Source organism: Brachyhypopomus gauderio, chromosome 17, assembly GCF_052324685.1.
Source record: "Brachyhypopomus gauderio isolate BG-103 chromosome 17, BGAUD_0.2, whole genome shotgun sequence".
Classification (NCBI taxonomy): Eukaryota; Metazoa; Chordata; class Actinopteri; order Gymnotiformes; family Hypopomidae; genus Brachyhypopomus; species Brachyhypopomus gauderio.
In genome coordinates this window covers 13,484,589-13,512,382 of record NC_135227.1, presented here as the reverse complement: position 1 = coordinate 13,512,382, position 27,794 = coordinate 13,484,589, and the positions used below count along the sequence as shown (strand labels likewise).

Genomic DNA, 27,794 nt, shown 5'->3' with positions numbered 1-27,794 from the left:
AGTCCCACCCGTTACCCCCATCCTCTGTCAACTTCCTGCCGGCTACGCTACTGCGCCAGCAGCACGACGGCAAAGGAGACCTCTCACCTCCACGCAGCGTCCCCTCGCCCCAGGGCAGACTACCAACCTGCATCGGGGGTTGTGGGTAGTCACCGCTGAGGGTGAGTGCTCCCTGCCCACCTGCCCGCAGAGAGAGCATGCAGTTCGCCGTTGCGTTTATTGCGTGTCCAGTTAGAAAGGTTCTGGGCCCTAGCAATTTGCTTTTAAGAAGAAGTAAGTATATTTAGAGTTGGCTCTCCACTGAGAGCATCACAATGAATCCTTAAGGTCTCTGTTGATTTTATCTCTGTTTTTATGTTGGTCTGAATGGAACCATTAGGAACCTCAGTGGAAATGCCCTTCAAGCTGGACCTGGGAGTTCTTAGGCCAGTAGGCTTACAGAAAACCGCTAAAAGATCATACTATTATGCATTGGCCAACGTAACAATTCCAACTAAAAGTGTTGCATTGCATGCATGTGGCTATTTCCGCTCCTAGTTCCAGATCTTAGATATTACTCTACAACTACACCCCAAAGCACAGACCCATTTCTCACACTGGTGCCAATTTTAGCGATAGCCCGTGTGACCTTGTGAACCCCCGGCCCTTCTGTTCTGTGCCCCAGCAGTCTACTACCGCAAGAAGAACCACCTGCATGCTGTCCGGATCCACCTGCAGAGCCCACAGCACAAGCTGAGCAAGATCCGCTCCTCCACCATAATGACGGACTACAACCCAAATTACTGCTTCGCCGGCAAGGTGGTATCACTGAACGAGCTGAAGGAGGTACCCCGCAAGAACATCACCCTCCTCAGGTGCTCCTGCTCTTTCTCTAGCATGACCTTGCAGCTTGACCTTCACATATCTCAGCTGCTTGAAACATGTTCGGTCCAGACCATCATTAAGTTAGCGGTATCAGGCCATTAATGGAAATCACACTGAATGCTCTTGGAGTCAAGAGTGTGATGAGATGTGTAATTCGTTCTCACTGTATCTGTCCAATGATTTTCAGTTCATTTAAAGCATTTGTGTGTTCCTGGTTCCAGGGCACTGGGGCATGGTGCTTTTGGGGAGGTGTATGAAGGACAGGTTCTTGGTATGAATGGAGACAACACCACCATGCAGGTCGCAATCAAGGTCAGTAGCACCTTTGGCACTGTGGTAACAGTTTTTGATTTGTTTTTGATAGCTCTTAACTGCTTCTGTCTGGTCTGTCATGGCTCTATGATAGACTCTTCCGGAAATCTGTTCTGAGCAAGATGAGATGGATTTTCTCATGGAAGCACTGATTATGAGGTGTTTGGCACACACTGACATACACACGCTACAAACATAAACAGTCTCTGTGGTTACACATGTGCAAAACAGACAAACAATGTGGGTGTTATCCTGCTCTGTTGTTAGCAGAACAACAGGAGAGGATGACATGCAGTTTTTCTTTAGTTTTTTTTACTACTACTAATTCAAGATTACAGATCCAGCTAATGCAATCTCTTTACCCACACAACAGATGTGTTTTCATTTCCTCAGTCCAGGCATATAGTACACTACATTGCAGCCAATGCACATTCAAGAGTACTCTTGGTATAAATGATGAGGATAGTTTCACAGCAAATCATTTTACCTGTGTGTGTGTGTGTGTGTGTGTGTGTGTGTGTGTGTGTGTGTGTGTGTGTGTGTGTGTGTGTGTGTGTGTGTGTGTGCGTGCGCGCGTGTGCACGCAGTAAGTTTAACCATCAGAACATAGTTCGCTGCATCGGAGTCAGTCTGCAGATCCTGCCTCGTTTTATTCTTCTGGAGCTCATGACTGAGGGAGACATGAAAAGCTTCTTGAGGCAGAACCGCCCCAAAGCTGTGAGTGGCTCTCCAGGGTGTGATGTACAGCATGTGCGTGTGTGTGTGTTTGAGTTGGGATGCGCACACACTTCCTCCTCGTGTCAGCGCTGTTGCTTCACATAAGCGTGTGCTCTTGTTTTACGGCTACGCACAAAAGCTGTATGTGTCGTACAAAGTTGGCACGAGCTAACACAGAGAGGGATTTGTGGAGCTGCCTCGCGTTAGAGTTATTTGCAAGACAGCAGAGAGCTGCTCTAATCTCCTAGTTGCTCACTGCTCCCACAGAACCAGCCATCTTCTCTAACGATGATGGAGCTGCTGTACATGGCCAGGGACATTGCGTTAGGCTGCCAGTACCTGGAAGAGAACCACTTCATTCACAGGTAGCTTGCACACTGCTGCAGTCCCTCTCCAGAATGTGATGAATAGCTCGAATGAACTTAGATCAGTGCAGGCTGTAACATGTAGTTCCTCGTTCTAGAGATATCGCTGCACGGAACTGCCTGTTAACGTGTCCTGGTCCCGAGAGAGTTGCCAAAATTGGAGATTTTGGAATGGCACGTGACATATACAGGTGCCATTACTGTCTTGACTTTTGTAATTACTTGTAGGCTTTTTTCTCATTTTGCTGTAGTACATAACACTGTGCTTCTCTCCTCTTGTTCAAACAGATGCAGAAGTGAATACACATAGTCAGTAAACTGATAAAACCTCAGTTCAAATGGCAATTGCTAAACAATGCCATTAGAATGGCTGTAGAATAGCAATCCCTATAGCCATCATCGAATCCTTTTTATTTGACTCCTATGAAAAGATATGTAAATATGATAAAATGTATACTAACCTCACCTGCTGCTTTAATGGCAATAAATATAAACATAATCTCAATAAACACAAACATAATATCAGTATAATTTGTTTTTGGGCCAATGGCATGCTTTCCGCAGGGCCAATTACTACAGGAAAGGTGGTCATGCCATGCTGCCTGTGAAATGGATGCCACCTGAAGCCTTTTTGGAGGGCATCTTCACCTGCAAGACAGACACCTGGTAATACTGTGTCTTTTATGTCTGTGACTTATCTTTTATTTGTGCACTTTAGGTTTTGTGTTGAAAATAAGCATTGCAAAAGAGTGCTTTCTGCAGTTGTGATGGCAAGTATATATTTTTTTGTTTTTCTGTTTGCTTTGTCTCCATCTGTAGGTCATTTGGGGTACTGCTATGGGAGATTTTCTCCCTGGGCTATATGCCATATCCATGCAAGACCAACCAGGAAGTGCTGGAGTTCGTGATGAGTGGAGGACGCATGGACCCACCTAAGAGTTGCCCAGGGCCTGTGTAAGTAGTGGTATTTAAGATTTAAACCTACAGTCAGACTTAATTGTAATTTGCAGGGTTGCTCGTGAATAATGACAAGATCCATAATAAAGTATATCATAGAAATACACTATATTGCTAAAAGTATTTGCTCACCTTCCTTGACTCACATATGAGCTTAAGTGACATCCCATTCCTAATCCAAAGCTTCAATATGACTTTGGTTTCAGCTAGAACAGCTTCAACTCTTCTGGGACAGCTATCCACAAGGCCCCTTAGTGTGTTTATGGGGATTTTTGAGCATTCTTCCCGAAGCACATTTGTGAGGTCATGTTGGATGAGAAGGTCTGGCTCTCAGTCTCCGCTCTAATTCATCCCAAAGGTATTCTGTCGGGTTGAGGTTAGGACTCTGTGCAGGCTAGTCAAGTTCATCCACACCAGACTCTGCCATCTATGTCTTATGGCCTTGCTTTGTTCATGTTGGAAGAGGAATGGTTCCCACAAAGTTAAGAGCATGGAATTGTCCAAAATGTCTATGCCGAAGCATTCAGAGTTCCTTTCACTGCAACTAAGGGGCCAAGCCCATCTGCTGAAAAACAACCCCACACCATAATCCTCCTACACCAAACTTTACACTTGGCACAATGCAGTCAAACAAGTACCATTCTCCTGGCATCCGCCAAACCCAGACTCATCCATCAGATTGTCAGATGGAGAAGCGTGATTCGTCACTCCAGAGAACACATCTCCACTGCTCTAGTCGGCGTGCTTTTCACCACTGCATCTAACACTTTACATTGCACTTGGTGATGTATGGCTTGGATGCAGCTGCTCAACCATGGAAATGTGTGAAAAACTAAGTAGACCCCATGACCCCATCTCAATTACTTGGAGAACCACCTTTAGCAGCAATAACATGAAGTAACCTTTTTCTCTATGAGGTTTGCGGGCATATGTTTATACACAGCTATCTTAGAACCCACCATAGCAATTCAGATCAGATCTGAACTTTGACTGGGCCATTGCATCACTTGGCCATTGCAACATTGTGTTTGTTGTTGTGCTTAGTATCATTGTCCTGTTGCATAATTCAATTTCAGCTAAGCTTTAGCTGTCAGATAGATTACCTTACTTTTGACTGTAGACTACTTTGACATACAGAGGACATCATGGTCGACTCAGTGGAACTGGAAGGTGCCCAGGTCCTGTGACTGCAAAGCAAGTCCAAATCATTACCCCTCCACTGTGCTTAGACAGTTAGCATGAAGTATCTGTGCTAATATGCTGTGTTTGGTTTTCAGCAAAAGTGAATACGACCAAACATCTCCACTTTGGTCTCATCTGGCTAACGGACAGATTGTTCCAGACATTTTTTCGGATGTCTTGTGGTTTGTTCAGATGCAACTTGCAAATTTAAGGTGTACTGCCAGAAGAGACTTTCTCCTGGCAACCCTTCCAAACAAGCCATACTTGTTCAACCAGAACATTTGACATGCTAACCGAGACCCGTAGATTCTGAGATGTAGCTCTTTGGAGTATTGCATGGTCTGACTTTGGGGTGAATTTGCTGGAGCATCTACCCCATGGCAATAGTCTAAATGTTTTCCACTTGTGAATAATCTTTCTCACTGTAGGATGGTGGACTTCAGATTGTTCGGAATTTGCCTTATGACCCTTCTCAGATGAGCAACATCAACTGCTTCTCTGAGATCATTACTGATGTCTTTCCTGCTCGGCATTGTGTTAACACACACCTGAATGCTGCAGATGCCCGAACTGCCAAAACTTCTACTTCGATAGAGGTGCACTAGAGATGCACTTGCTGATGATCAGTTCCTCAAGGGCATTAGATGATCAGAACCGGGCTGCTGCGTATGGAAGCAGGAAGGGTGTCACACTGCTTCTGCATTTTGGTCTAGTTTTTCTTGACTAAATAATGGCCCAGTATTGTATGTTCATAAGGTTGTATTTACCTGCTAAGAACGTGGTGATTTTTTATTATGTCCTGATATGTAAAAACCATAGAATTCAAAAAGGGTGTATTTTTTAAATACATTTATATCCGAATTCCTCTCATGTTTTCGATTTTCAAATTCCTGATTTGTGCTTTAAGATTCATCTTCATCTTATGATCACATCTGCTTTGGTTTTTCATTATTATCAAGTACTCCCACCTGCAATAGTGATGTTTACATACAGGGTTTTTCTGCACACTGAAAATATTGTTACTATCTCGTCTTAGATATCGCATCATGACACAGTGTTGGCAACACTGCCCAGAACATCGGCCAAACTTCTCTACTATTTTAGAGAGGATCAACTACTGCACTCAGGTACATAATATGTCTATAATAATACAGTAGAATGCATCAGATTTTGGTTTTCTGTCTATACAGTTATTCTCCCAAGAATTAAATTTGGTTTGGCTCATCATGACACCCTGACCTCCCGTCTCCTCCCTCCCATCTACTCTTGCCCCTTGGTTGCATCCAGGACCCTGATGTCACCAATACACCCCTCCCAGTGGAACATGGGCCAGTTGTAGAGGATAAGAGCAACATAGTGATCCGCCAGGAAGGGTCTGGAAGTATGAACCCATTTCTGGTGACCCATTCCATGGACACACCTGTGCTGCCTGCCATTTCTGCCCCTCTCCCTCCGGATCACAAACCTCACCTGCTGATAGAACAGCCACCCCAAATGCCTCAGGAGGCCACCTGCTGTGAAGCTTTGGAACCATGTTGGGCGGAGCCGGTTCCTACTCTTGGATCCTGCTCTGGGTCCTGGCTCCAGGTTCCAGAGCACCATCCATGCTCCAGATCCAGCTCCTCCTCAGGCAGCCAAAAGTTGAAGAACAAAACCAAGAACCTCTGGAACCCCACTTACGGTTCCTGGGTTCTGGAGGGCTTTGGACGAGGAAAGACAGTACTGTGCCACACCCAATCCATGCCTGTGTCTTGCACCACCACTCCACTGTCTACCTCTACCTCAGAGCAGAATGACTCTGGAATGGAAGTCAATACTTCCCCATCCTCCAGCATGCCTCCTGGACCCACTCAGATGACCTCCAGTCCTGTAGGTGCTAGTCTTGCATCATGGAAAGGGCCAGCTAGGGCCACAGGGGGCACCGTCACTGCAGTCATGAACTTGGCCAAACTCCAGCGCTTTCCCTGTGGCAATGTGAATTATGCCTACGACAAGCAGACCTCTAAGGCTGAAAGTCTGCCTCTAGTGGTTGCCAGGTACGCACAACCCAGCACCAGCTCTGCAGTTAACTCCTCACTACCAGTGCTCGGCCGGGCTTCCACCATGGCCCACAAACCACGAATCAAGCGTTATGCCAGTTATGGACACGAAGACATCAGAATACATGCCAAGCCTGAGAAGCCCTTACGGGACAGAGACTCTGGATTCTCACTGTCTGAAGACCTTAGTGTTACCCCTGTGTAGCATTTCAGGATCATGCATCTTACATGCATCTTACTGAAGCTTTGCAGAGTCATGCACTGCTGAAAACACCCAGCACCTCGCTTTGTTCCAGCTGCCCTGCAAATCAGCTGATGTTTTATTGTTTGACCTTTTTATACGATGCGCAGGAGTTTCCCATGACTGAAAATATTGCAAAAACACTAACTGGAAGTGAGAGCTACTTACTGCTGAAGAACTTAGATTTGATATTGCTTCTCTAAAGATGAAGGACACGAAACATCTGCAATGCCGTTCCTAAGGTCTGCTTTAATCGTTCTAATTGGTTAATGCATTCTGTGGGAACTTGCACAACGCTAATAGCAAGCTCCTTGCTCCTACTTTGTGTCTGATAATATACAAAGGATTCTCAGCCACACTTAGCACTGTGAAAATACACATTATGCTCAAATAAATAAGAGACACCTTGTGAACTTTTACCATGTTTCAAGGAACCCACAGCCTTGAGAAGCATTATTAGTCTAGAGAAACACAGCTGTTTCCAAAGTGGTCTTGGAAATGTTCAAATGAAATAGCAGAATAGCAGAATAGCAATTACTCTTATTAGAGAAACTTCAGATCTATGGTTTAACAATAGCAATTTTACAATTGAGGCCTTTGTAATAGAGTTATAAAAACAATTATTAAACCAAAACCATCAAAGATATTTAGGTAAAGTAAAAACTTTTAAAAGGTTTTTCCAGCAGTAACCAGGAAGGTGTTTATTGATGTTACAACTGATGGATACTGATGGATAGCTACTGTTTCTCAAGTTTTCTCTCATAATGTTGAGTTGATGCTAATTTATGTTTTATGCACTCTACCAGTGTGTGGTAAATAGACACTTTTTTTGTACAGTACTTGTATGTGACATTACTTTCCATAAAAAATATATTTTTATTCAAAACATCTGATGAAATGTTTAGTTTTATATTCTTGTGTTATATACTCTGGCAATACACAATTTCAGTGTAATATAAACACTGTGTTCCACATGTTAAATTGGAGAACACCTCAATAGGTGTCAATCAGTTCTTCTGTCCTGACGGATCACTGTCACTAAGGGTTTTACTTTCATTCTTTACACATGTGTCCTTTTTCACATGGTCCTTACAATTTAATGTATTCTCAAATGTGAATTCATATGTGAAATTCCAAATTCAATTTTTTTCAGTTGTGGTCAGGGATAAACTTTGAGTCTTTGAGTCAAAATTAATTACAGTTCATTCTGCTCTTTTGGTTTTGGTGTTTTATTATTTTGAACTGCCATTTACAATGTTTCTTCCTTGTTATAGAGCATGACATCCAGGTATATATTAAACATAATAGCTCTAAAATTTGTATTTTATACTTTAAAATTTATTTATTTGTGTTTGTATATTTTTGTCTTGTTCTTTCATGGAAGATACATACAGTATATTGGGGTGATGCATAGAATTAGTTTCTATTAACCATAAAGATGAACACTATACATTAATATTGATCTAACTATGGACTAACAATTATGTAGTTATACACTATTTAATATGTACTCTGTTGTTTGTTTTAGAATTTGATTAGTGTTTATCACTGCCAATAGGCTGCATAAAACTTATGGAAGGATTATGGAGGGATTTGCAGCATCGTCACAAACCACAACATAACAAAATAAATTTAAATAAAGTAAAGGTTATTGATTCTTTCCTATGGATGTCTACAGGAGGATGTTGGAGATTTCAATAGGAAACATAACTTTAATGTTACCACAAAAGAAAAAGTATGCAATCTCACAATTAACGACAAGATAATAATTTCAATGATTGGCAGTATAATTTACACTTCCAGTTCTACCTTACCACCAGACCATCCATTAATGTTCTAATATTATTTCTAATTAGTTTAAAATTGAGTTGCCCTTTTACATGTCTTTTACCTTTAACAATCTAATATTATATCCCATGAGTTTAAGTTTTATTTGCTCCGGTAGCCGTCTACTAGCCTTAATGAGTAAAATAGAAGGCTTAGGGAGTTTTTACAGATGTTAAATCATGTTTTGGGATACTGTAAAATATCTATTTGAAAAAAAAAGGATGTCTGAACTTAATGTAAAATGGTACATTTTTATTACAATAACAGTAACAATATAACATGAATGTACTACAGATTCAGTGGAGCTACACTGAACCTCCAGCAATAGAAAATGCACCATATACATTTGGGAATTCCCAAATGAAGGGTGTGATATCAGTAGTTTGACCATTGTTACTGCGGGTAGTATGAAACTACCACTCAGTTTCTACTATAGTGAATGAATGGTAATTACGTTCTGTCACCTGCATGTCTAGGCCAGTTCCCTTTGTCTGTTACGACTGTTGATCACTCACTATCAAAACCCCTTTAAGTTGATCACATCTTCTAGTTCCACAACCAGAGCTTTTGCGACTCTTCATGCTTTGCTTGTTTGTATGCTAAATAAGTGAAATGCTCTTCCTATGTCGAGGGAGACTCCCAGGTAAGGGCCTTTATTATGGTAATAATAAAGTTAAGTACAGTGAGGCAATTTCTTACAAGCCACAATATTCTTTGTGTAAAATGAGAGCAGTCTGAAACTATGCAAGACTTTTCAAAGCTTTAGGTGAACTGTCTTAAAGCACTGCTGTAGAAGCTTGTGCACTGTCTTACAGAAAATTCATACTAATCTGAACAGCCTTGCTATATGTTTACTATAAATACAACTATACAAATTTTATTACAATTTGAAAAACTGTTGTAAGAATCCATACTCCTAAAGGCCTCCGTCTTCAAACTATAGGTCTTCAATGTCCTTTTTAATGCAGGTCTTAATTGACCTGTAAATAAATGTCCACAAATGCATAAAAATATAATTCAGGTGTCTGTACACAAATATAGTCTGGCTCTTACAGTCATTATAGCAGTCATTTGCTCCAATGTTCCAGTCTGAAATATCTGCTAGTCCACATTCTCAAAGCACACTGTTTTCCTACTTCTTCTGGACTCATGGGCCCTTTCTACAGTCACATGTATCTAAATCCTTACATTTCCTTGTTTTACTAGGAACCCAAGGTCAATATTTACAGTAGTTTTGATCCCCAAGCAGTGTGGTTAGCCCAGTTAGGGAATTTCTTAATGTCATGTGCAAACCTTCTATGTGCTTGTCTTCGTCAGTTAAATCGAAAACATTCAATTTTTACTAGCAAACAGGAAATTGATAGATATCACATTAACATAATTAACACCAATGCAACAAACAATTATTATGCCAAAGACAAAAAAAAAGATCATAGTGGCGGTACAGAGGCCACCTGCCGACCGCCCCCATCAGCAGTGGCACTGTTCCATGTTGTTTTTGTTGTGTGTGCATAGCCCATTAGGAAACTCGACACCTGAGGGTCGTTTGTCCATCTGTACATGCTTTGTCTTTGTACCAGATGACTGCTAGTTAACTGTATCCTTCATGGGATTATGTCACAGGTTTTGCGTTGGTGCACTTTAGTCATTAAAAAGTCGCCAAGACTGGCATGATCGCTTCCTCTTTTTTACACTCCCTCGCCCGTCACACACAGCACTAACATGAAAGCACAAGCCTGATACATTTTTTATACATCCAGGCCATGTACATAAATATAGAAACTCAATATAAATCTGACCTACAGAACATTTTTAAGTCACTAAGGCAACATGTTCTATTTTTTTCTATTCTCTCTACAACCAAAGGTCATACTTATTATACATAAAGGGCTTCCTTTAAAAATATTTAAATTTAGTGCTTTTTAACATTTCAATATTAATATACAAATTACATTTACTTTTTAAAAGCTTCAATCATTAAGAATCCCATTATATATTTAATGCCTCAACTCAAACCTGTATAAGAATACAGCAATTTTTAAAATGTTTTTATTATGAGAAAATCTTAAGTATGTACATTCTGTGACAAGAAATACTGTGACATGATTCCTACAAACAATAGTGTTTCAAGGTATAATTTGTCTGAGCTGTCTTGGAAAAATACTTTTGGAAAGATACTATATGCAGATAGTTAATCAAGTCTGTAAATGTAATGCTCAACGCCACCAGAACAGTAAAGTCTTTAAATAATCATCAGAATGATTATTCTCAATACTATTCCTTGTCACAACACCAGCTGTAAAATTATTTTGTGTTTACAGACTGATTTACCACATAATAGTTTGATCTTCAAGTAGGAAAAAAATAGGATTGGGGTTTCACGTCATTCAAACCCACAGCCCTATGTAAACCCCCACACACTTTATAAGTCTTTCAGTTTTGGAGAGAAAGTGGCATACAGTGGACAGTCCCAGCTTATGGACCGAAGCATAACACAGTGGGTAGCCAGAAAAAATGAAACAAAAGAGAACCAAAGCGTTTATGTCTGGATGACACAGACGCAGGACATGGGTGATTTCATCTTGGTCTTTCCCAGTGTTAATGTGAAAGAGGTAGTCTATTCTGAGGCTGTGCTCCATCACCAGTGGACTACTACAGGTCTAAGAGTGATCTGAAGGGCCCAAGATGGCTTTGCGAGAATGAAGAATGTGGTCTGGGCCTGTTTTGTCCACATGCTGTGCTTATGCTCTTGTGGTATGAAGGGAGTATGGTCAGAATGGCTGTGTTGTGCCATGTATGACGTGTTCTGACGTTATAAGTCAAGCTGGATCTGAAATTCTTATTACTGTAGTATGACTGGCCCATTCATTTAGGTATCTGTAGTCTTCTAGCACACTCAGTCATGATATCTTGTTACCAGGAATGTAAATCAGTTAGTTCTGAAAATCTATGAGTCATACGAGTCATAATTACTTTTAAGCCATGGCACCTTTCCAGGGGACATTACACAAATCATAAAATCCAATTAAAAGCACCCCACAAGTGATTGATACACAACATCTTGACCAGAAAAATAAAGCATGAACACAACACTGATCTTGGGATTGGCTAAATCAAGAGTTAGTGATTATGCTGGTTGCTGCAGGATGTCAGGTTTCAATGAACTTGAGTAGTTAGTTCTCCTGTGCTCCTTTAACCTTTGGTACATGCTATGTCAGTGGTACCATTATGTCCTAGAGGAACATTGTGCAACAGTGATGAACTCTCACTCAGAGCCTTTAAATAAGTAATGGCCATCTGCAGTGGCTGCCTTGTGGTTGTTGGAACCTAAGATGTAATAGAATTGTTGATGATGGCTGTCTGGTTATTTAAACTGGAGTTGTGGATTAACAGAGAAGTACTGAATATTTCAAGCATTTTCTGTGAATTGTTATTGGATTTTCTAACATTAATCTTTAAGCACAAGAGGAACTATTTATTTTATTTTATTTTTTACAATCATTCGGTTATCTGTAGTTTTCTAGCTCTGTATCCACTCTGGAAGGGTTGATATAGGAAGATATGTCAGGGCAAATGCAGCATATGAGGCAGAACCCAGTTTCACTATGCCTGCCGAGTGTTTTTACATATGAACACTGCAAATAACTGGACCATTTCACTTTTTCCCCACAGCACAGTTAAAATAGCGTCCTTTAGCCCCTTCCGGAAGGAAAGTTAGGACTATAAGTCCTCTGTGGTGAGTGAGGTGAGGGTCTGCAGCAGGTTGTCTAGGCCCCATAAGTACCCATCTTCTCGGTTCCCCTCCTGCCAGGGGCTGCAGTGGTCCAGGGTCTGCCCGTCCAGAAGGGCTGTGGTCTTGCCAAAGTCAATGAGCCACACCTCCGTACGCTCTGTGCAGTCGTGGATGAACAACAGCGAACTCCCGATGACCTTGGGAACAAAACCATTTCATAACATTTTTGAGATGAATGTGTGCATCTTTGAAGCAGAATGTTAGTGTCTAGGTGATTATGCATTGTGTCAATTGGAAATTAAACGAGGAAAAGAGCCTGCGAAATGAGCAAAAAATAATTATCAAAGGGCAAATGCACTGAATAGGACCCTTGTGTTTACCTCGTGTTTCATGAAGAACTGAGAAGCCTTCAGAGTGTGTCTGATGTCCTGCAGTCTCCTAATGTAGGAGCCCTGTAAGAAACAGATGGATGGGAGATGCTCAGCATGAAACAATAGCCAAGCTGAAGGTAGTGCCAACAACAATAATCTCAGCATGAGCTCTAGTTAGAAAAAGTGCTTTTGTAAATGCAGTTGCTTCGCGAGGTGCTGTTTGGGGTGATGATGAATGCGTTTCTGTAGTGTTTTATGTAGTAATTTTCTATTCTTAGGTTCTTTACTTTTAGCTTCAAAACCATTTCATAACCATTCATTTTAGGTCTAGTTTCATTCTATAAGAACATTTATTTATGTGTCTGTACAAGTCTGTCAGTTATACAAAATAAAGGCACCAAAATAAAGAGGTACTCCTGAGCCTGACTAGATATAAATAAATCAGTACCAGATTATTTATTTAGGCCTTAAGTAAAATAATGGCAGATTAAATTAGATAAGACTATATTAGACTTCATGATAAAAGATGTTTTCAGCCCAAACAAATCAAAGATATAAATGTTAAAAATGATATGTCTGGATCAACCATGCCAGAATAATTTTAGTACAATACATTGGCTGTATATTTAAACATGATCTTTATCTTTAATTATAATAGGTGGAAGTACTGGGCAGAAAGACAGGCTGGCCAAACAGGTTGATCAGGTTGGTGTCACGTACGATTATGCTTCCATTCCCACAAACAAAGTCCTTGAAGACCTGTACGACATCTTCCCTCGACCGGGTCTTCTTAAAGTCTGTGTGACAGGTTCCATCTGCTTTCTATAAATTGAATGACAAAAATGATAATCACATATAATCCTATCAAAGCAGCAAAGTTTTCTGTCTTTCCTGGCATGGTCATGAGCTGTGTCTGCTTTTTAAATGGAGCTGTCAGGGACGTGGCTCCAGTGATATTCTTGTGTGTGGGATGAGATACATCCCGTCATTGCAAGTCACCATTGGCAACATAATGTGAATATTTAGACATAGCAGGATCTGGGAATGAAGAATTCATTCCACTTGACCCAGTTCACAAGTTTTTCCTTCCGCTCATCCAAGGAACAACAACCCCTCCCCCCGCCCCTCATGAGTGTATCCCCGGTACCTTGATTCCCTCGATGCGGAAGCCCAGCGTGTTGGTGGAACTGAGCGTCTCCCTCCACTGCATGTAGCGTGGCTTGGTCACGGCCTGCTGTCTGTGCTCCTCGGCTGTGGGTGCCTGCTCATCCACCTCCACCATCTTCTTATACAAGTCCCGCCGTAACTTGGGATTCTCCCTGGCGCGCACCAGCTCCTCTTCCAGATAAGTCCTGTTGGCAACGGGAGGAAGGCATGCGTCACCCTCAAGAAAGAGCGGAGCTAGGAAAAGGAGAAACTGATGAAACCCTTTGGTGTCCAGTGGAAAGGGATCACTTTTGCTGGGTCAAAATCACCTCTCTCAACAAAGGGGGAACTGTTTTTTTTCTACCAGGGCATGTTTAACAGAAGTGGGCTGTCTGAGAGACCCCAAAAAAATAATTCTCCTGTGGAATGTTTCAGAGAGTACTGTCAGGGTTCTCATTCCTTAAAAAAAATATTGACTTAATCATAAGGACACCAAATATACTCATGAAGCTCAAAGTAGCACATAACTGGTTTCATGTAAAGGCCAGTTCAGATATAGTATATAGTCTAAATAATGTGATCAACTACGATTTCAAATGATATTGACCACCATGGCTTGGTGGTGTTAAACATGTTGACTGTATAGGTGATCATTTGAGTTTCATATTTTTTCACATTTGTAAAGGTGGTTTTCAGTTTCACTCTCGATAACTTCCTGTGTGTGAAAAGAGGAAGTCAGTAAGGGACTCCTCAGACAAAATGTCTGTGTGTGCATTTGAAATGTGTAAAAAGTCTGCGAGAAGGAAGCCCTCAGGGACGCCCCATGTATATGTGTACATGAATGTGTTTGTGTGTTTCTCTTGTACAGACAGATAATGTGTGCAGCACAGGAAATGGTGCCTTGCTTGTTCGCTCCTTAGCTCCACCCTCGTCTTTACAGGAAGCAGGCCAAGAACCTAAACAGGTGTTTGCAAGGCCAAAACTAACCACAACACACACACACACAATTTGCCTCATTGCACATGTTGTGTCTGGTTATTAGCCACTCAACAATATGCCTGCTTTCCATCTCTTTCGATCTCTTGTCATCTGTGCTCGAATGTATCTAATGTATATATTGTTTCAACTGGGGGAGTATGAGGAAACACCTTACAAACAGCTTTTGAAACTACTCCAAATGAACATACATGTGGATTCCAACTGCTGCGTGTGTCATAAGGAAACTCTCCTTGTCATATGAGCACGACTCATTATAAATAATCTTATTGTAAACTACACTGATGCTATGGACTTTTCCTCCCAGCTTCCACTTCCTGCTTTCTGTTCAGTCACTGCAAGTCACTCTTGGTGCTACTTCATCAATGCATGGATTCCTGACCTATTCTGTAAGAACATAGGTGGTAATTTGTGAGCATTTCGAGACAGGCAAAGGTACCAAAACCTTCACAAGACATCATAGCCAAAGAAAGAAAGAAAAAAGGCTTACTAACAAAAGTCTACAGTTCGAGGCCGACACGGCGTCCAGTGTTTACTGCACTCTACCTCATTCCCATCTTGCAGTCCATGACATTCGGTCCATCGAAGCTGGTGAGGAGGTCGTTCATCTGCAGGTAGAGTTCCCCATCCCTCTCTACCACACCATGATAGGTGGGCACGAAGCTCTGCAGCACGTCGCCACTCAGCTGCTCGAAGCACAGCCTCTCGTTCTCAGAGAACTTCTTCAGGACGGTGCCCTCCTCGCCAGCCTTGAAGCTGCCTGCAACCAAACACACATGAACTGGGCTGACAGTGGAGCGGTGAGACGCAGGGCGACGTGGACGCGTCTTCACTGCGTCCCGAAGGCACTGGGCCTAGCAGAGACGTCCTCTGAACGTGCAGTACTTAAGGAACACTGTAGCACATGCATGCCTTTGCAGCACTTCACAATTTTCATGTAACAAACTGGTCCTACCTTTATGACCCGCTAACTGAATCCAAGACAGACGTTTTCTCTGTGAAGCCACTAAAGGCCAGTGGACAACTGTCTTCAACTTCCACCAGGGTCTGGCCTGCTGAGAGACATCGAAACGCTGCGGTCAAATACTGCTGAAGGATCAATAGCAGTTTACAATGCTGAGTAAGGTTTCAGGAAATGCGTTTATTTATTTTTGGTCTGTCAATATGGCCCCATGCACACACAACCCTGCTCTCAGATATTGTCCAGCCTTAAAACCTTGATCAGCAAGACTGAACATGATAATCAAGCTTAACCTGCACAAAGACGTAACTCCTGGAACGATGTTGCTTGCATAAAAGCAATGCATTTATTTAGATGAAATATTTTTAGTAAATAGTTTCTGTTGATTCTGGTGATAGCATCTTGGAAACTGGCTCCTGTAAAATGCAGAGAATGGCTCCACAAAATGCACTCTTGGCTAACGGTAAATCTTTGGTATGTAGAGCAATAACTGTGTCTTTGGAAGATGATTGCAAGTTCAGTGTACATCCATGCCATCATACTAGCTTTACACAGATAGCAACTATGAGCCATAGCAACACTAGCCAAGCACATGGAGTGTCACTTTTCAATGCCATGACAGCAATAACCCCCCACGCCCACGCCCAAGTAAATGGGGCCATCATGACATTCTTGCTGTGAAGCAGATTCATTAGTATTTTCACAGTCTGACTGCCACCTCTGCAGAGCAGTCCATCAGTGGAGAGTGAAGTACTTTTCTTCTTCTGAGTCTAATTGTGAGTGCTGAAGCAAATGAATTTGGAATGAAACAACCAGCACATCGTTATGGTGCATAAGCTTTAGCTGAATGGAACCTACATTTATAATTGGACCACCACAATTGAAACATCATCCCAGGTGGTACTCTACAAAGCATGTGATGCATATATTTTTCTATCCAACAATAACCTCAACATTGTTTACTTAAGGCCCTCAAACAGTGGTTTGCTTCTGTGGCAAACTCTCTGGGGTCCTGCTGAGGTATTCTTCTCTCTGGCTCATCTGTGCCGATATCCCAGAGGTATGTATTCTCCTGTGCATTGTCATGATTAAACATATACCTTCGCTGTTTCTTAACACAGCCTTTCATAGTCAGACAGATTTTCAGTTTCAGCAAATACATATCAGATTAATTTGCAGCAATACTAGAGTGGTGGGGGCATTACTGGGAAAAAATAAGACGTAGAGAGGGGAAATGAGTTTATAGCACACTAGCGACCAAGTTATAAATGTAAGAGTGAAGCTGACAGACGTTTAGAGCTTAACCTCACTGCTGTTGCTTCATATCAGATACAGCCTGTTAAACTTGTGTGCAGCTCCAATGTGTCTCATGTTACAGGTGTGCGTGATATTTTGATATGACTTAAAATAAATAAAACTTTACCTAAAAAATAAATGGTTCCATGTAAAGGATCCATGATACATTTGTATATAAATAATGTAATTATTTCATAGTTACTATGACATTATCATACATAAGTATTTGTAAAATGCACATTGTAACAGCCTATTATATTCTGACATGCATGTCTGGATGTGCATGATGTGTAAGGTTAGTTACATTATAAAAAAAATAGAATAGTATAATAGAAGTATAATACTAATATAGTACTATAATATAGTATAAAAGAATAATCATTTCTTTTGGCAGAAAACACTGGCACTGTTCAAATATACGAGTGTGACTAACACATGACGCAGGACATAGGTAACCTATAAACTCATTAAACAACCTTTCGTTTTAGCTAAGGAACAAATGAAACAATTCAGTGTAGAACTGAAATGTCAAGTGATGAAATCTTTATGGTATGTGTTATCATGTGGGATGTGGGTTGAAATGATGTTGACTACAGAATGTACAAGTAAGAACAGTGAACTACAAGTGTTGTTGTTGCTTGATTTGTAATATTAAAAGACCGTGGGCTATTAACCATCCTGAATTGAAAGGCCACTTCTTTTCTGCTTACATACATGCACTCCTACACACCCCCAACCCCCGCCCCCCCACACACACACTCCCACCAGTGTTAAAAGGCCACAAGGGAGGGGCTGAGAACTGTGTTGTTTTTATATGACAAACTTGTAAACATTGCAGTTGTTCATATGTTGAATGATCTGTCGCTCTTAGCAAAAAGCAGAAACATGAGCAGATATGGCTGTGAAGTACTGACCTGAAGACTTTGTTGACTACTAAGCACAAAAATTGTCAGGTATGCAATTTTCTCTCAAGTCATGTAAAAAGTGGAAAAGTGTTTACCTTTCCATGGAATCCATGGAAACACCGGCAGAAAAGAAAAACCACAAAAACATTTCTTGCCAACTGTTACGTAACTTCCAACCTGAACCTTGTACAATAGTAAATGTACAGATCTGTAGCACACCCATTATCAAATATTGGATTATGTAGTCATACTTAACATTATAAGCAAACATTACTATGCTAGCTCTTGGAATGCTATAACTTTCTTGGGTGGGGAGAAAGGTCCTTTTCACTATAACAACAAAAATAGGTTTGCCTACAGCAAACATTTCATCATGCTCTTACAATGAAATATCTTTATGCATGAAACTGTCCAAAGACCCTACCATCAGCTGATTGTAAGTGAACCACATAAGTACATTGCATTGGACAGTGTAAGCACTTATCATGATGCACCTAGCTTGGCTCACCTTTGATTGCTTTGCTAGAATGACACGATCTGTAGCAAAAAAAAAAAGGTTCTCTGCTATGAATAGTCCTGTTGACATTCACTTAGCTCTGTGCACTTTAAAATAAGACCAAGGGAAATGTCTTTTTTCTACTACTGAAAAAGTTTAATTAAGAGTGAAACATATCAAGTATTCTTATTCTAATCAGTGTAATTATCAGTCAGGTGACATTTTAACAGGCCTAAAGTTGTTCCCCTTTTAAGCGGTAGTGAAAATGTTTAAATGTCACAAGGTTAAAGTTTTGTTTTCTACAAATGTTGCAATAATGCCTTTTGCCCACTCTCTGCACTGTGTGTGTATATATACAGTATATACATACAGTATATAATATATATACTTATATATGCTATACATAGAATTCAAATAACAAGCTCACGTGATGACAGTAGGCTGCCTCTTGTACTTGTTAGCAGACTATTCAAGTCTTCTTTATAAAGATATTGTTGTTTTACTATGCTTGTTTTACACTTCTGAGTGGAATGTATCAGTGTGACTAAAGGATCAACATACAAGCTCATTCAGCAGAGAACGTGGAACTTCACAGAAAGCTCAGAGTGGATACTGCACAGATGTGCCTTCCAGACTTTGAGTGTTTGCATGTTTAATACAGAGCCATGGTTAAGGCCTTCTATGGTTGTATCCAGGCAAGAGTTTTTCAAAGCGCAGTGCTGTCCAAAATTACTGCTAACACTTGGCAGATATATAAAAAAACACCCTAGGGCATGCTTTAAAAAATACTGTTTTATTGTTTTCAGTAGGATATATTAGTTAGTGTAATTTTTACAGTGAATGTGGTCTGTGCTGTGCATTGCCAAGTTGTCAGTGAGAGCTGGTAATGACATGTATGAAGACTTGCCGTAACATTCAAGGTACGGAAACTATCTTTCGTGGCTCTGATAGAAATGCAAACAAGTAGTAGGCTATTTGGTCAGAATGAACAGATGTTATCTGACAGACATACAACCAGCAATAACGACCAGGTTTTTCCATAATGTGACGTTGTTTAAATAATATAGAATTTATTGGCACTCTGAGAATATTTAAATTGTTTCTTCTGTGTGTGTCACGCAAAAGATCAGAATCCTTTATTTATCTGCAGTGTATCCCTTCACTATTTCTCAAGAACAAACGTGCTCAATCACAGTTGAAAACATGCACGCACGCACGCACACATTGCAGTATTCTAGAATACCAGGCTAACCAAATGAATTAGTTTAAGTTCTCGTTCAAAACAATTAGATTTATCATACTGAACACAGTAGTCTGCATTTTAATAATAAAATATTTTGTATTGTCTATTGAGTATAATATGATAATGGACTTTGTATAAAGTTTCTTAAAGTAAATCAAACTGTAGGCTATTAAACTACAGATTAATGCTGGCCGTTTCAGATTGACTAGATTACCTAATATAAGTAGGCTACTCCATCATAAGCAGTATGCATGCGAGGCTAGCAGATGGATTGAGCACCCAACAAAAATAGGTCATCCATAAATTTGGAGGAGCCATTAAGTATTAGGGACATACCTCTACCGTGTCTCCCAAATGCTCCAAAGTAACGATTCCTTTGCTTTTTGTTTCGCTGTCACTGATTATGTCATCTTCTGACTCTTCTAATATTATAGAGGAGCCAGTCGACGAAATGGAAGAATTTGACAGTTTACGGCGTAGCGCTCCGTTCACCGCGTCCAGGTCCGCCAGTTCAATCTGACGTGCGCTTCCTTCGCCGTCGGAGGTAATGGTCACCTGCGGGACAAGACGTCCTCCCACTAGGTTGACATCGGACACAAATCCCGATTGCTCACTTGTGGAGCTGTGTTCCGCCATTTGCGGGCTATCATTACAAATGTGTGTTGATGAGAAGCAGCCGTCGCGCTCTCTGCCTGCTCCGTCGATGATCGGAGACGACCTGTGGATCACGGCCTCCCTCAACGACCTCCGCCTCTCTTTCGGCATCTGTGATGGGGCTGGGTCAAGGGATATGTCCTTTATCCAATAAGGGGCCACTGGTTACTCCTCTGGCCCCAAGGAACCGCTTTTTCGGTATTAAGTCTGCAAAGTTCATGAAGTAAATGTGTGATTTTTTAAATAGAATGATCTTACATCGAGTCTGCGTATTCTCCACACCAGCCTATTATCTGTAGTCCACTCGATCACATTTCAGATTACGTGGATTTGTCGTGGCAGGGAAGCCCTCTGAAAAAGCTCAACCTCAACGCGGTTTACTTTGTGTGATCTTCCGCGTTTGAAACGCTGTTCTTCCTGACTTTGCATTTGTTTGACTTCGGCCAATTCATTTCCTCATTAGCACCTACGCGCGCAGCCTGTAAAATAAAACTATAGCGCGACACCACACTCACCACCACCACCAACAAACCTAACACCAAGAAAACCTGTTAGCCTTCTGACGCGTCTGTTCTGCTGCTGTCAGTCATATACAACTTTGTGCAAAGACCTTTAGCGAGAGTCCTTAGTGACTTTCCATTCTGACAGATGGCACAGCAGCCGCGTCAACAGTGTCACAAATGTAAAAATAAATCTGTTTGAGGTTTGTACATGCATGTTGTGACACCGTGGCAATAGTTAGCAATAATATGTTGACTGTGCATTCAATCACGCGTATTGTCCAAATATTACATGTAAATGTTCCTGCTTTAGAACATAAACCCTAACGTGCCACTTCTGCGCAAAGGCAATTGTACCCCTCCCATTCAGTAGGTGGCAGAAAAGACGTGTAGCATTCCCAATATAACTGACAAAACAAGAGAACTTCAGTAAGGTTATAGTACTCATTGGGACTGCACGTTAGTGTGCTTAGCCGGCGTCATTGTGTATAGTTTAAGTCACTTGGTCGCCCCATGATGTTTGCAGTAAGGGGAGCGTTGCGCGTTGCACAGAGATTATCGCGCGCCACAGTCTCGCGCCGTGGGCTCGCGGGCGCTGTTCCCGTGGACGACGTCGTCAACGGTCTTACAGACGAACAAATCCAGGTAGCTGCATAGCTGTGGCTACACAAATACACACAGATATGTGTGTGGCATTGGTGTGTTTTCGTCGTGGTCCCACTCTAGTACAGTTCTACGGTTCACTGAGTTAACCTGTGTAATTAACCTGGTTTAGAGGGCGAAGTTAGTTAGCGTTAGCTACCTAGCTAGCCACCTAACGTTCTCACACCGTTGCCATTGACTGGTGTAGGTGGGCAGCTGTCTGTTAACTGGCTAGCTTAACTGGTTTGTGCTAGCTATACTGGTTTGTGCTAGCTATACTGGTTTATCTTGTCGTTGTCAATGTTATTTTTTTCAGATACAGAGCAAAAGTAGCTTAGCTAGCAGGAGATATTAGGTTGATCTAACTATTAAATATTTACGTTAATCTTTGCAAGCTGAATAGTCTGCCAGAGGTCTGTGTGACTGCTACAAATATAGTGAGTTTTTAATAATAACGATGAACACGTGAAACACAACAATAAACTTTTCAATATATAGGGAGAATTAAATAGCTAATTAGCAAAACGTCACCTTGAATGCTTCTGTAGACAGCTATGTATAATAAAGGAGGCGGTCACAGATAGTTGTTTTGATTGGTCGAAAGTCTGGTTTACTTAAGCGTTTCAGATGAAATAATGAGAATATTGTATATCAGGCCGTTCAATGAGAATTAATCGAAAAGTTCACTTAAAATTTACACTGAAGGCCTGCTGTGATTTGTAAACTGGCCCAACTTTTCTTCAGGGACTTTTCTTATTCAGTGAATATTGCTTCCTTTTTAATACTGTGTTGATTGCAACTTATTCGCACCTATAATTTCAGATAATGGCACTACTCTATGACAAGCCATTCGTACACAACTAGCCTAATTAAAGTGTAGCCTACATTTAAATAACTGAGAAATATGGTCAGTCTATTGGAAAATTTCACAGATCATCTCTTTTACACCAGCTCAGAGAGACGGTTAAGAGGTTCTGTCAGGAAAAGCTAGCTCCCTATGCTGATGAAATTGACAAGGCAAACGAGTTTTCACGTTTAAGGGTAAGTTATTACATAATGTTACAATACATCTACACTGGTAGCTTCTAAATATTGTACTTTTCTAAAGCCATACATGAAAACATTGTGTTTTCCAAGTAGAAACCTTTCATTTTAAAATGCTTTAGGAGTTTTGGAAGGAAGCGGGAGAACTTGGACTCCTTGGGATCACAGCTCCAGGCAAGAGATTTTCTGCAACATCTTGGGAACCAAACTTATTTCTGAATGAAATGTTTCTCACAACGGTTCAGGAATGAACTGCTGTTAGTTAAGAAATATGAAAAATATGCTAATCTGAAAATTATTTTGGAATATGCAGATTACCTTTAATTTGTATTCATTATAGAAACACTATTAAATGTTCTCTTCATATTGTTTTAATACAGTGGAGTATGGAGGCACGGGATTAGGCTATCTTGATCATGTGATTGTGATGGAGGAAATATCTCGAGTATCGGCAGCGATTGCACTCAGCTATGGTGCACATTCTAACCTTTGTGTCAATCAAATGGTTCGCCATGGAAACCAGACGCAAAAAGAGAAGTACCTACCAAAGGTAGGAGTTCAAGTCACCAGTTCAAAAAGAGAAGTGTCTTTCCATTTTTCATTAAATATATAGAATGCAAATGTGCCCCCCATGAAATTAACACTCTCTCTCTCTCTCTCTCTCTCTCTCTCTCTCTCTCTTTCATGAACTGCACTCTAATGTTTTAGTCCTGAGATATTTAATGTTGGGTAGGGTTGTTATTTTTGAGAATGATTTACAAGAGCATAACATTTTGTTGCTTGAATTGCCTGCTAATATTTTTTTTGTCATATACTTTTGTATTGGAAACATCTGTACAAAATCACACCCCCAGTTCCTGTTCATTAAAAAAAACAGACACCTCATCGCTTTTAGGAATCTGTAAAAGCCCATGTCATTTAAATGAGCGGCAGAAATGGACATGCTGACCCTGTTTGTGGTTGTGGCCCAGCTGATAACAGGGGAACATGTGGGGGCGTTGGCGATGAGCGAGTCCAACTCGGGCTCCGACGTGGTGTCCATGAAACTAACAGCAAGGAAAGAGGGTATGCCACATCTCTTCTGTAGCTCTACATAGTGTATTTATTAGAGTGCACATCAGATTGGAAATCTGCATTACCCATGATTATTTTGGAGTATATGATTGGATATTAAAATGGATTTTAGTTGCTGTCAGAAGTAGCACCTAGATTATGGAATGATATTCCAATAATCGTGAAGGTTTGTTTTTCCATGGCAGAGCTAAAGCCTCTCTTTGCTTTGGCGTTACGGTGTGACTGAATTAAGAATCTGCGATGAATATTGGATTAATTGATTTTGTGTTTTCTAGTCCCATATTGTTTGTGGGTCAAGAAATTTGTCCTGTAAGATATATTTTTTTATTTGGTTGTCTGGTTGCGTGACTCATGTACTCTCCAATTTGTTTTGTTTCATGTGCACTGCCCTTTAAGGTGACCACTATGTGTTGAATGGTAACAAATTCTGGATTACCAATGGGCCAGATGCAGACGTTCTTGTTGTGTATGCGAAGACAAACCCAGAGGCAGCTGGCCGTGGCATCACTGCTTTTATTATAGAGAAGGTTAGAGAACCATGTACAGCTTTGAGCTCAGCGGCTCCGAATTATTCCCCAAAGAACCACAAAGGTTTTGTTTTGGGCTGCTGGGCTCTTTATAACATCCAGCACACCTTTAAAGTGCATATTTGAATTCTTTAAGAATCTAATTTGAAGTTTTTCTCGCAGGGAATGCCTGGTTTCAGCACAGCACAGAAGCTGGATAAGCTTGGGATGAGAGGTTCCAACACCTGTGAACTAATCTTTGAGGATTGCAAGGTTCCAGGTGTGTGCATGTGCCCGTGCCGATGATGGCACCAAAGTGCTGTTGACAACGCAGAACTGTCCTTCTGGGCTTTGGACTGGTTGTTTTAGAGCATGATTATCCATTTCATCATTGATTTTAGAGCAAAACATGTTGGGCCCAGTGAACAAAGGTGTATATGTCTTGATGAGTGGACTTGATCTAGAGAGACTTGTGCTTTCAGCAGGACCAATCGGGTAATGTATTCATAGTTGACTTGCATCAGAACAGACTATTTTGTTTGGTTGAACAGTCTCTGGATAACTTCTTTTTTTTTGTAGCATTATGCAAGCTGTGCTTGACCACGCAATTCCCTATCTACATGTTCGAGAAGCATTTGGACAGAAAATAGGCCACTTCCAGGTGGGTTTTTGTAAACCTTTATGGTTAGTGTGGGTTATAAATTGAAAAACTGAATTTTCTCAGTAAGAAACTGAATTTTCACAATGTTCTTTCTAATGTTTGCATTTACAGTTTATTAATAAAAATTGCAATATGTGACATTAGAAATACTTCAAGATAATTTTTATGAATGCATTGCATAGTAGAGAAAAACTATGTTATGTAACACAGGAAGGAAGTGTATTTTAACAGAGAATGTTTATTAAAGACAATTAGTGATATTCACACACCATGCGACTCAAAACAAAGACAGGCAAAGAAAGTGACACAGATGAAAACTTATGTACACTGATGCTAATGAGACACAAATGCAACACAATGCTAACAGGACAAGAGACAGGTGAAAGCAGTAGCATGCACACACAGGCATGCAAGCTAACAAAACACACACACACACACACAAACACACAGACAAATGTACACACATACTACACAGAAGACTGCCTGAGGGAGGAGTCGTGGGGTGCCCTGTGATACTCTGGATTTTCTGAATTAGAACTGGGAACATTATTTTATTTCTGTGGTCTCCAGTACAGAATTAGCTACTGTATGGCTGTCACTATTTATTTAAAAAATAATGGATGCATGTATGTAACCAAGAGTTTTACATTTTATTATGTATTGATTTATTTGATTTGGTTGTCTACAGTTAGGTTTTTGCAAGTTTCCAATCAAAACAGCATTATGTAGTGAGGGAAAGTTCAACGTATGTTCATAAAAAAAAAAAAACTTACCCATGGCTTCATCCTTTCAACATCTTTCTGATTTTATCATATAGCTTGGAGATCTGGCTTAGTCAGTTACACTATTTGATATTTTGATCTGGGCTGAATCTTTTGCCAAATAACTACTTATGCATGCAAAAAGAAGTGTAAAACTAACTAAATAAAAATGCTGGGAGCATTATTAATTCAGTGGGCACCCAAGTGCTGTAGGGACCCCTGTGCAATCTCTTGCCCACCCATTTGAGCTCATGAAAGGCTTTGTAAATAGCTGATGAGGGCAGTCAGGTGTGTTAGAGCAGACAAAACTGCACAGTGCCCTAATCTTCTACAACTGGGATTGAATGCATGTATTAATTAACATATGCATATATGTAGCTTGAATGATAACTCTTGTCTGCTTTCAATAAATCATGCAGCTGATGCAAGGAAAGATGGCTGATATGTACACCCGTCTTAGTTCGTGTCGGCAGTACTTGTACAACGTCGCCCGTGCTTGCGACAAGGGCCACTTCAGTTCTATGGTGAGTGTTATTAATGAAAACAACCAAAAAACCCAGCTTTGCATCTTTTCCTATTTTGTTTGCAAATTGATTGCACCCTGAAGCTTGGGTGTGCAGCAGTTCCAGGTGCAGTAGTAGCAGTATTGATTTGCGGTGGTGTTGTAGGACTGTGCTGGGGTAATCCTTTATTGTGCTGAGAACGCGACTCAAGTTGCCTTGGATGGGATTCAGTGCCTGGGTGAGTGCCTTGTAGTCTGCGCTGCAGAAATTGCAATGCAGACCTCTTGTATACCTTCCAAGTCAGTGGTTATATCTGCGCAGAACTGTTCTTTCAAGCACTGTAATGTTTCACCTCATATAGTTTTGGCAAAGAATTACATTTTGAATGGTTATGTAAAGAGCTCTACTTTGCTCAAGTACAATTTGTACATAAATGCCCTTTAGGCAGGGATAGTCATTATGGTCATAAATGTGTCTGGCACTAAGTAACATTTGATTTGCTTAATTGTTAAAAGGTATATGCTGCCTTCAGCCTCTGCCATTAAACTGTTAGGACATGACTTGAAGAACAGTACTGTGCCTGTCTAGCTCTGCTGTGCAAGAGTTTGCCTCTGTATGCTGTGCAAGGGTTTGCTTTTATATTTGTATCCACAGGTGGAAACGGTTACATTAATGACTACCCAATGGGCCGGTTCCTCAGGGATGCTAAGCTCTATGAGATTGGCGCAGGCACCAGTGAAGTCAGGAGGATGGTCATCGGCAGGGCCTTCAACGCCATGTTTAAGTAGGACTGCAAATGAACAGGAAGCTCAGTTCATCAATGTGCTATGAGTGCTGTGCAGCGATTAAACAGTTGAGTGAAATTGTCTGGAGAAAGCTTAGTTGGACCTCTGAAGAATGTGATGCTATTAATTTCACAGATCATACTGATGTGCTTAGATGTCTGAAGAGCAAACTATTGTTTTTCCACATTACATCAGACCAGGAAGAGGGAAGATACCACAGATAAGATGAGTGGTAAATACAAACACACTTCCCACACTCACACTAGGAAGGATTATAATTTTGTTTCTCAGAACACTTGAGTATTAACCATTTCAAACTTTGGAGTGGCATTTTCACATGACACACAGTTGTGAACTACATTGTATATTAATTCTTTATGTATGTATGTATGTATGTATGTGGGGGGGCTTGGCTCATTGATTACGTTATCTATGGAGAATAAAATCTTTATTAACCTACAAGCTATTATATATATATATTTCTATTTCTTTTCCTCCTTTCTGAGCTTTGGCTCTTATTTGCCCACATCTCGTATTCCTAATGCTTTAGACCAGCAATTTTGCCTTCATTCAACTCTTACGAGACACAGTCTCAGACGAAGGAAGCCCTGTTAATTGCTTCAGACCAGCACACATCCTACTGCAGTCTGTTATGGTGTTTTTTTTAGAGATGAACTTTAAATGGAATGTCTAAGTAAGTGTATTGCTAAAATAAAGGATTTTGAATGAGTCTAAAATATGAATAGCAATGAGATGGAGGACATCTTAGAAAGTTCACCAGAAATCCTATTTCAAAAGCCTCTCAAAAAGTGCTTGAAGTGAAAGACTTCATAATTCAGTACTTAAGTACTCTTTATGACTTTGAGTCATCGGATATGGCAAACAACAATTCTAAAGATGATGTTAATGTTAAATCATTTGACTCCCCCCACCCCCCACCTCCCCGGGCCCATAGAACTGCAGTAAAAGATGCCAAAAAGACACATACATTCCACTTTACACCAGTGAGAAAA

The 27,794-nt window shown here is 40.7% G+C and overlaps 3 protein-coding genes across 5 annotated transcripts in view; 2 read left to right on the top strand and 1 right to left on the bottom strand.

The window, feature by feature from the left end:
• The window catches only part of ltk (leukocyte receptor tyrosine kinase), a 41,620-nt gene extending 33,328 nt beyond the window's left edge, over positions 1-8,292 (top strand). Inside the window, exons 21-30 of one of the 2 annotated variants that reach the window (XM_076978637.1) lie at positions 668-854; positions 1,086-1,176; positions 1,271-1,335; positions 1,764-1,893; positions 2,161-2,258; positions 2,357-2,449; positions 2,823-2,924; positions 3,078-3,212; positions 5,434-5,524; positions 5,685-8,292. In XM_076978637.1, the coding sequence (XP_076834752.1) occupies positions 668-854; positions 1,086-1,176; positions 1,271-1,335; positions 1,764-1,893; positions 2,161-2,258; positions 2,357-2,449; positions 2,823-2,924; positions 3,078-3,212; positions 5,434-5,524; positions 5,685-6,641 (1,949 nt within the window). In that variant the 3' untranslated portion in view covers positions 6,642-8,292. Of the gene's footprint in view, positions 1-664; positions 855-1,085; positions 1,177-1,270; positions 1,336-1,763; positions 1,894-2,160; positions 2,259-2,356; positions 2,450-2,822; positions 2,925-3,077; positions 3,213-5,433; positions 5,525-5,684 lie in introns of both variants that reach the window. The other variant, XM_076978636.1, reaches the window with a different exon arrangement.
• A 2,245-nt stretch (positions 8,293-10,537) lies between these two features.
• itpka (inositol-trisphosphate 3-kinase A) lies at positions 10,538-20,890 on the bottom strand. 2 transcript variants are annotated; one of them, XM_076978097.1, is made up of 7 exons: positions 19,988-20,890; positions 15,706-15,802; positions 15,297-15,510; positions 13,756-13,960; positions 13,329-13,430; positions 12,618-12,689; positions 10,538-12,434 (listed from the first exon to the last, which is right to left on the bottom strand). In XM_076978097.1, the coding sequence occupies exons 1-7, from the start codon at positions 20,414-20,416 to the stop codon at positions 12,225-12,227; spliced, it is 1,329 nt and encodes a 442-aa protein (XP_076834212.1). In that variant the 5' UTR covers positions 20,417-20,890; the 3' UTR covers positions 10,538-12,224. The 2 variants fall into 2 exon arrangements, with proteins under 2 accessions (XP_076834212.1, XP_076834211.1); XM_076978096.1 differs by having other exon boundaries at positions 15,706-15,805; positions 19,988-20,887.
• Positions 20,891-21,202: 312 nt separating this feature from the next.
• Positions 21,203-27,247, top strand: ivd (isovaleryl-CoA dehydrogenase). Its single transcript, XM_076978098.1, has 13 exons — positions 21,203-21,450; positions 22,399-22,488; positions 22,614-22,665; positions 22,872-23,041; positions 23,463-23,556; positions 23,962-24,092; positions 24,255-24,351; positions 24,473-24,566; positions 24,651-24,732; positions 25,913-26,017; positions 26,162-26,234; positions 26,651-26,780; positions 26,917-27,247. The coding sequence occupies exons 1-13, from the start codon at positions 21,319-21,321 to the stop codon at positions 26,924-26,926; spliced, it is 1,260 nt and encodes a 419-aa protein (XP_076834213.1). The 5' UTR covers positions 21,203-21,318; the 3' UTR covers positions 26,927-27,247.
• Positions 27,248-27,794: the final 547 nt, after the last annotated feature.

What these genes read in the sequence shown, in the direction of transcription:
- ivd (XM_076978098.1), top strand. Translation starts at nt 21,319, where the DNA reads ATGATGTTTGCAGTAAGGGGAGCGTTGCGCGTTGCACAGAGATTATCG. An exon ending in ACGAGTTTTCACGTTTAAGG is followed by an intron (nt 22,489 to 22,613) that starts GTAAGTTATTAC and finishes AAAATGCTTTAG; the next exon opens with GAGTTTTGGAAGGAAGCGGG. An exon ending in AAGAGAAGTACCTACCAAAG is followed by an intron (nt 23,042 to 23,462) that starts GTAGGAGTTCAA and finishes GTTGTGGCCCAG; the next exon opens with CTGATAACAGGGGAACATGT.
- itpka (XM_076978096.1), bottom strand. Translation starts at nt 20,416, where the DNA reads ATGCCGAAAGAGAGGCGGAGGTCGTTGAGGGAGGCCGTGATCCACAGG. An exon ending in ATTTGGGAGACACGGTAGAG is followed by an intron (nt 15,806 to 19,987) that starts GTATGTCCCTAA and finishes GATGTCTCTCAG; the next exon opens with CAGGCCAGACCCTGGTGGAA. An exon ending in TCAGTTAGCGGGTCATAAAG is followed by an intron (nt 15,511 to 15,705) that starts GTAGGACCAGTT and finishes GTTTGGTTGCAG; the next exon opens with GCAGCTTCAAGGCTGGCGAG.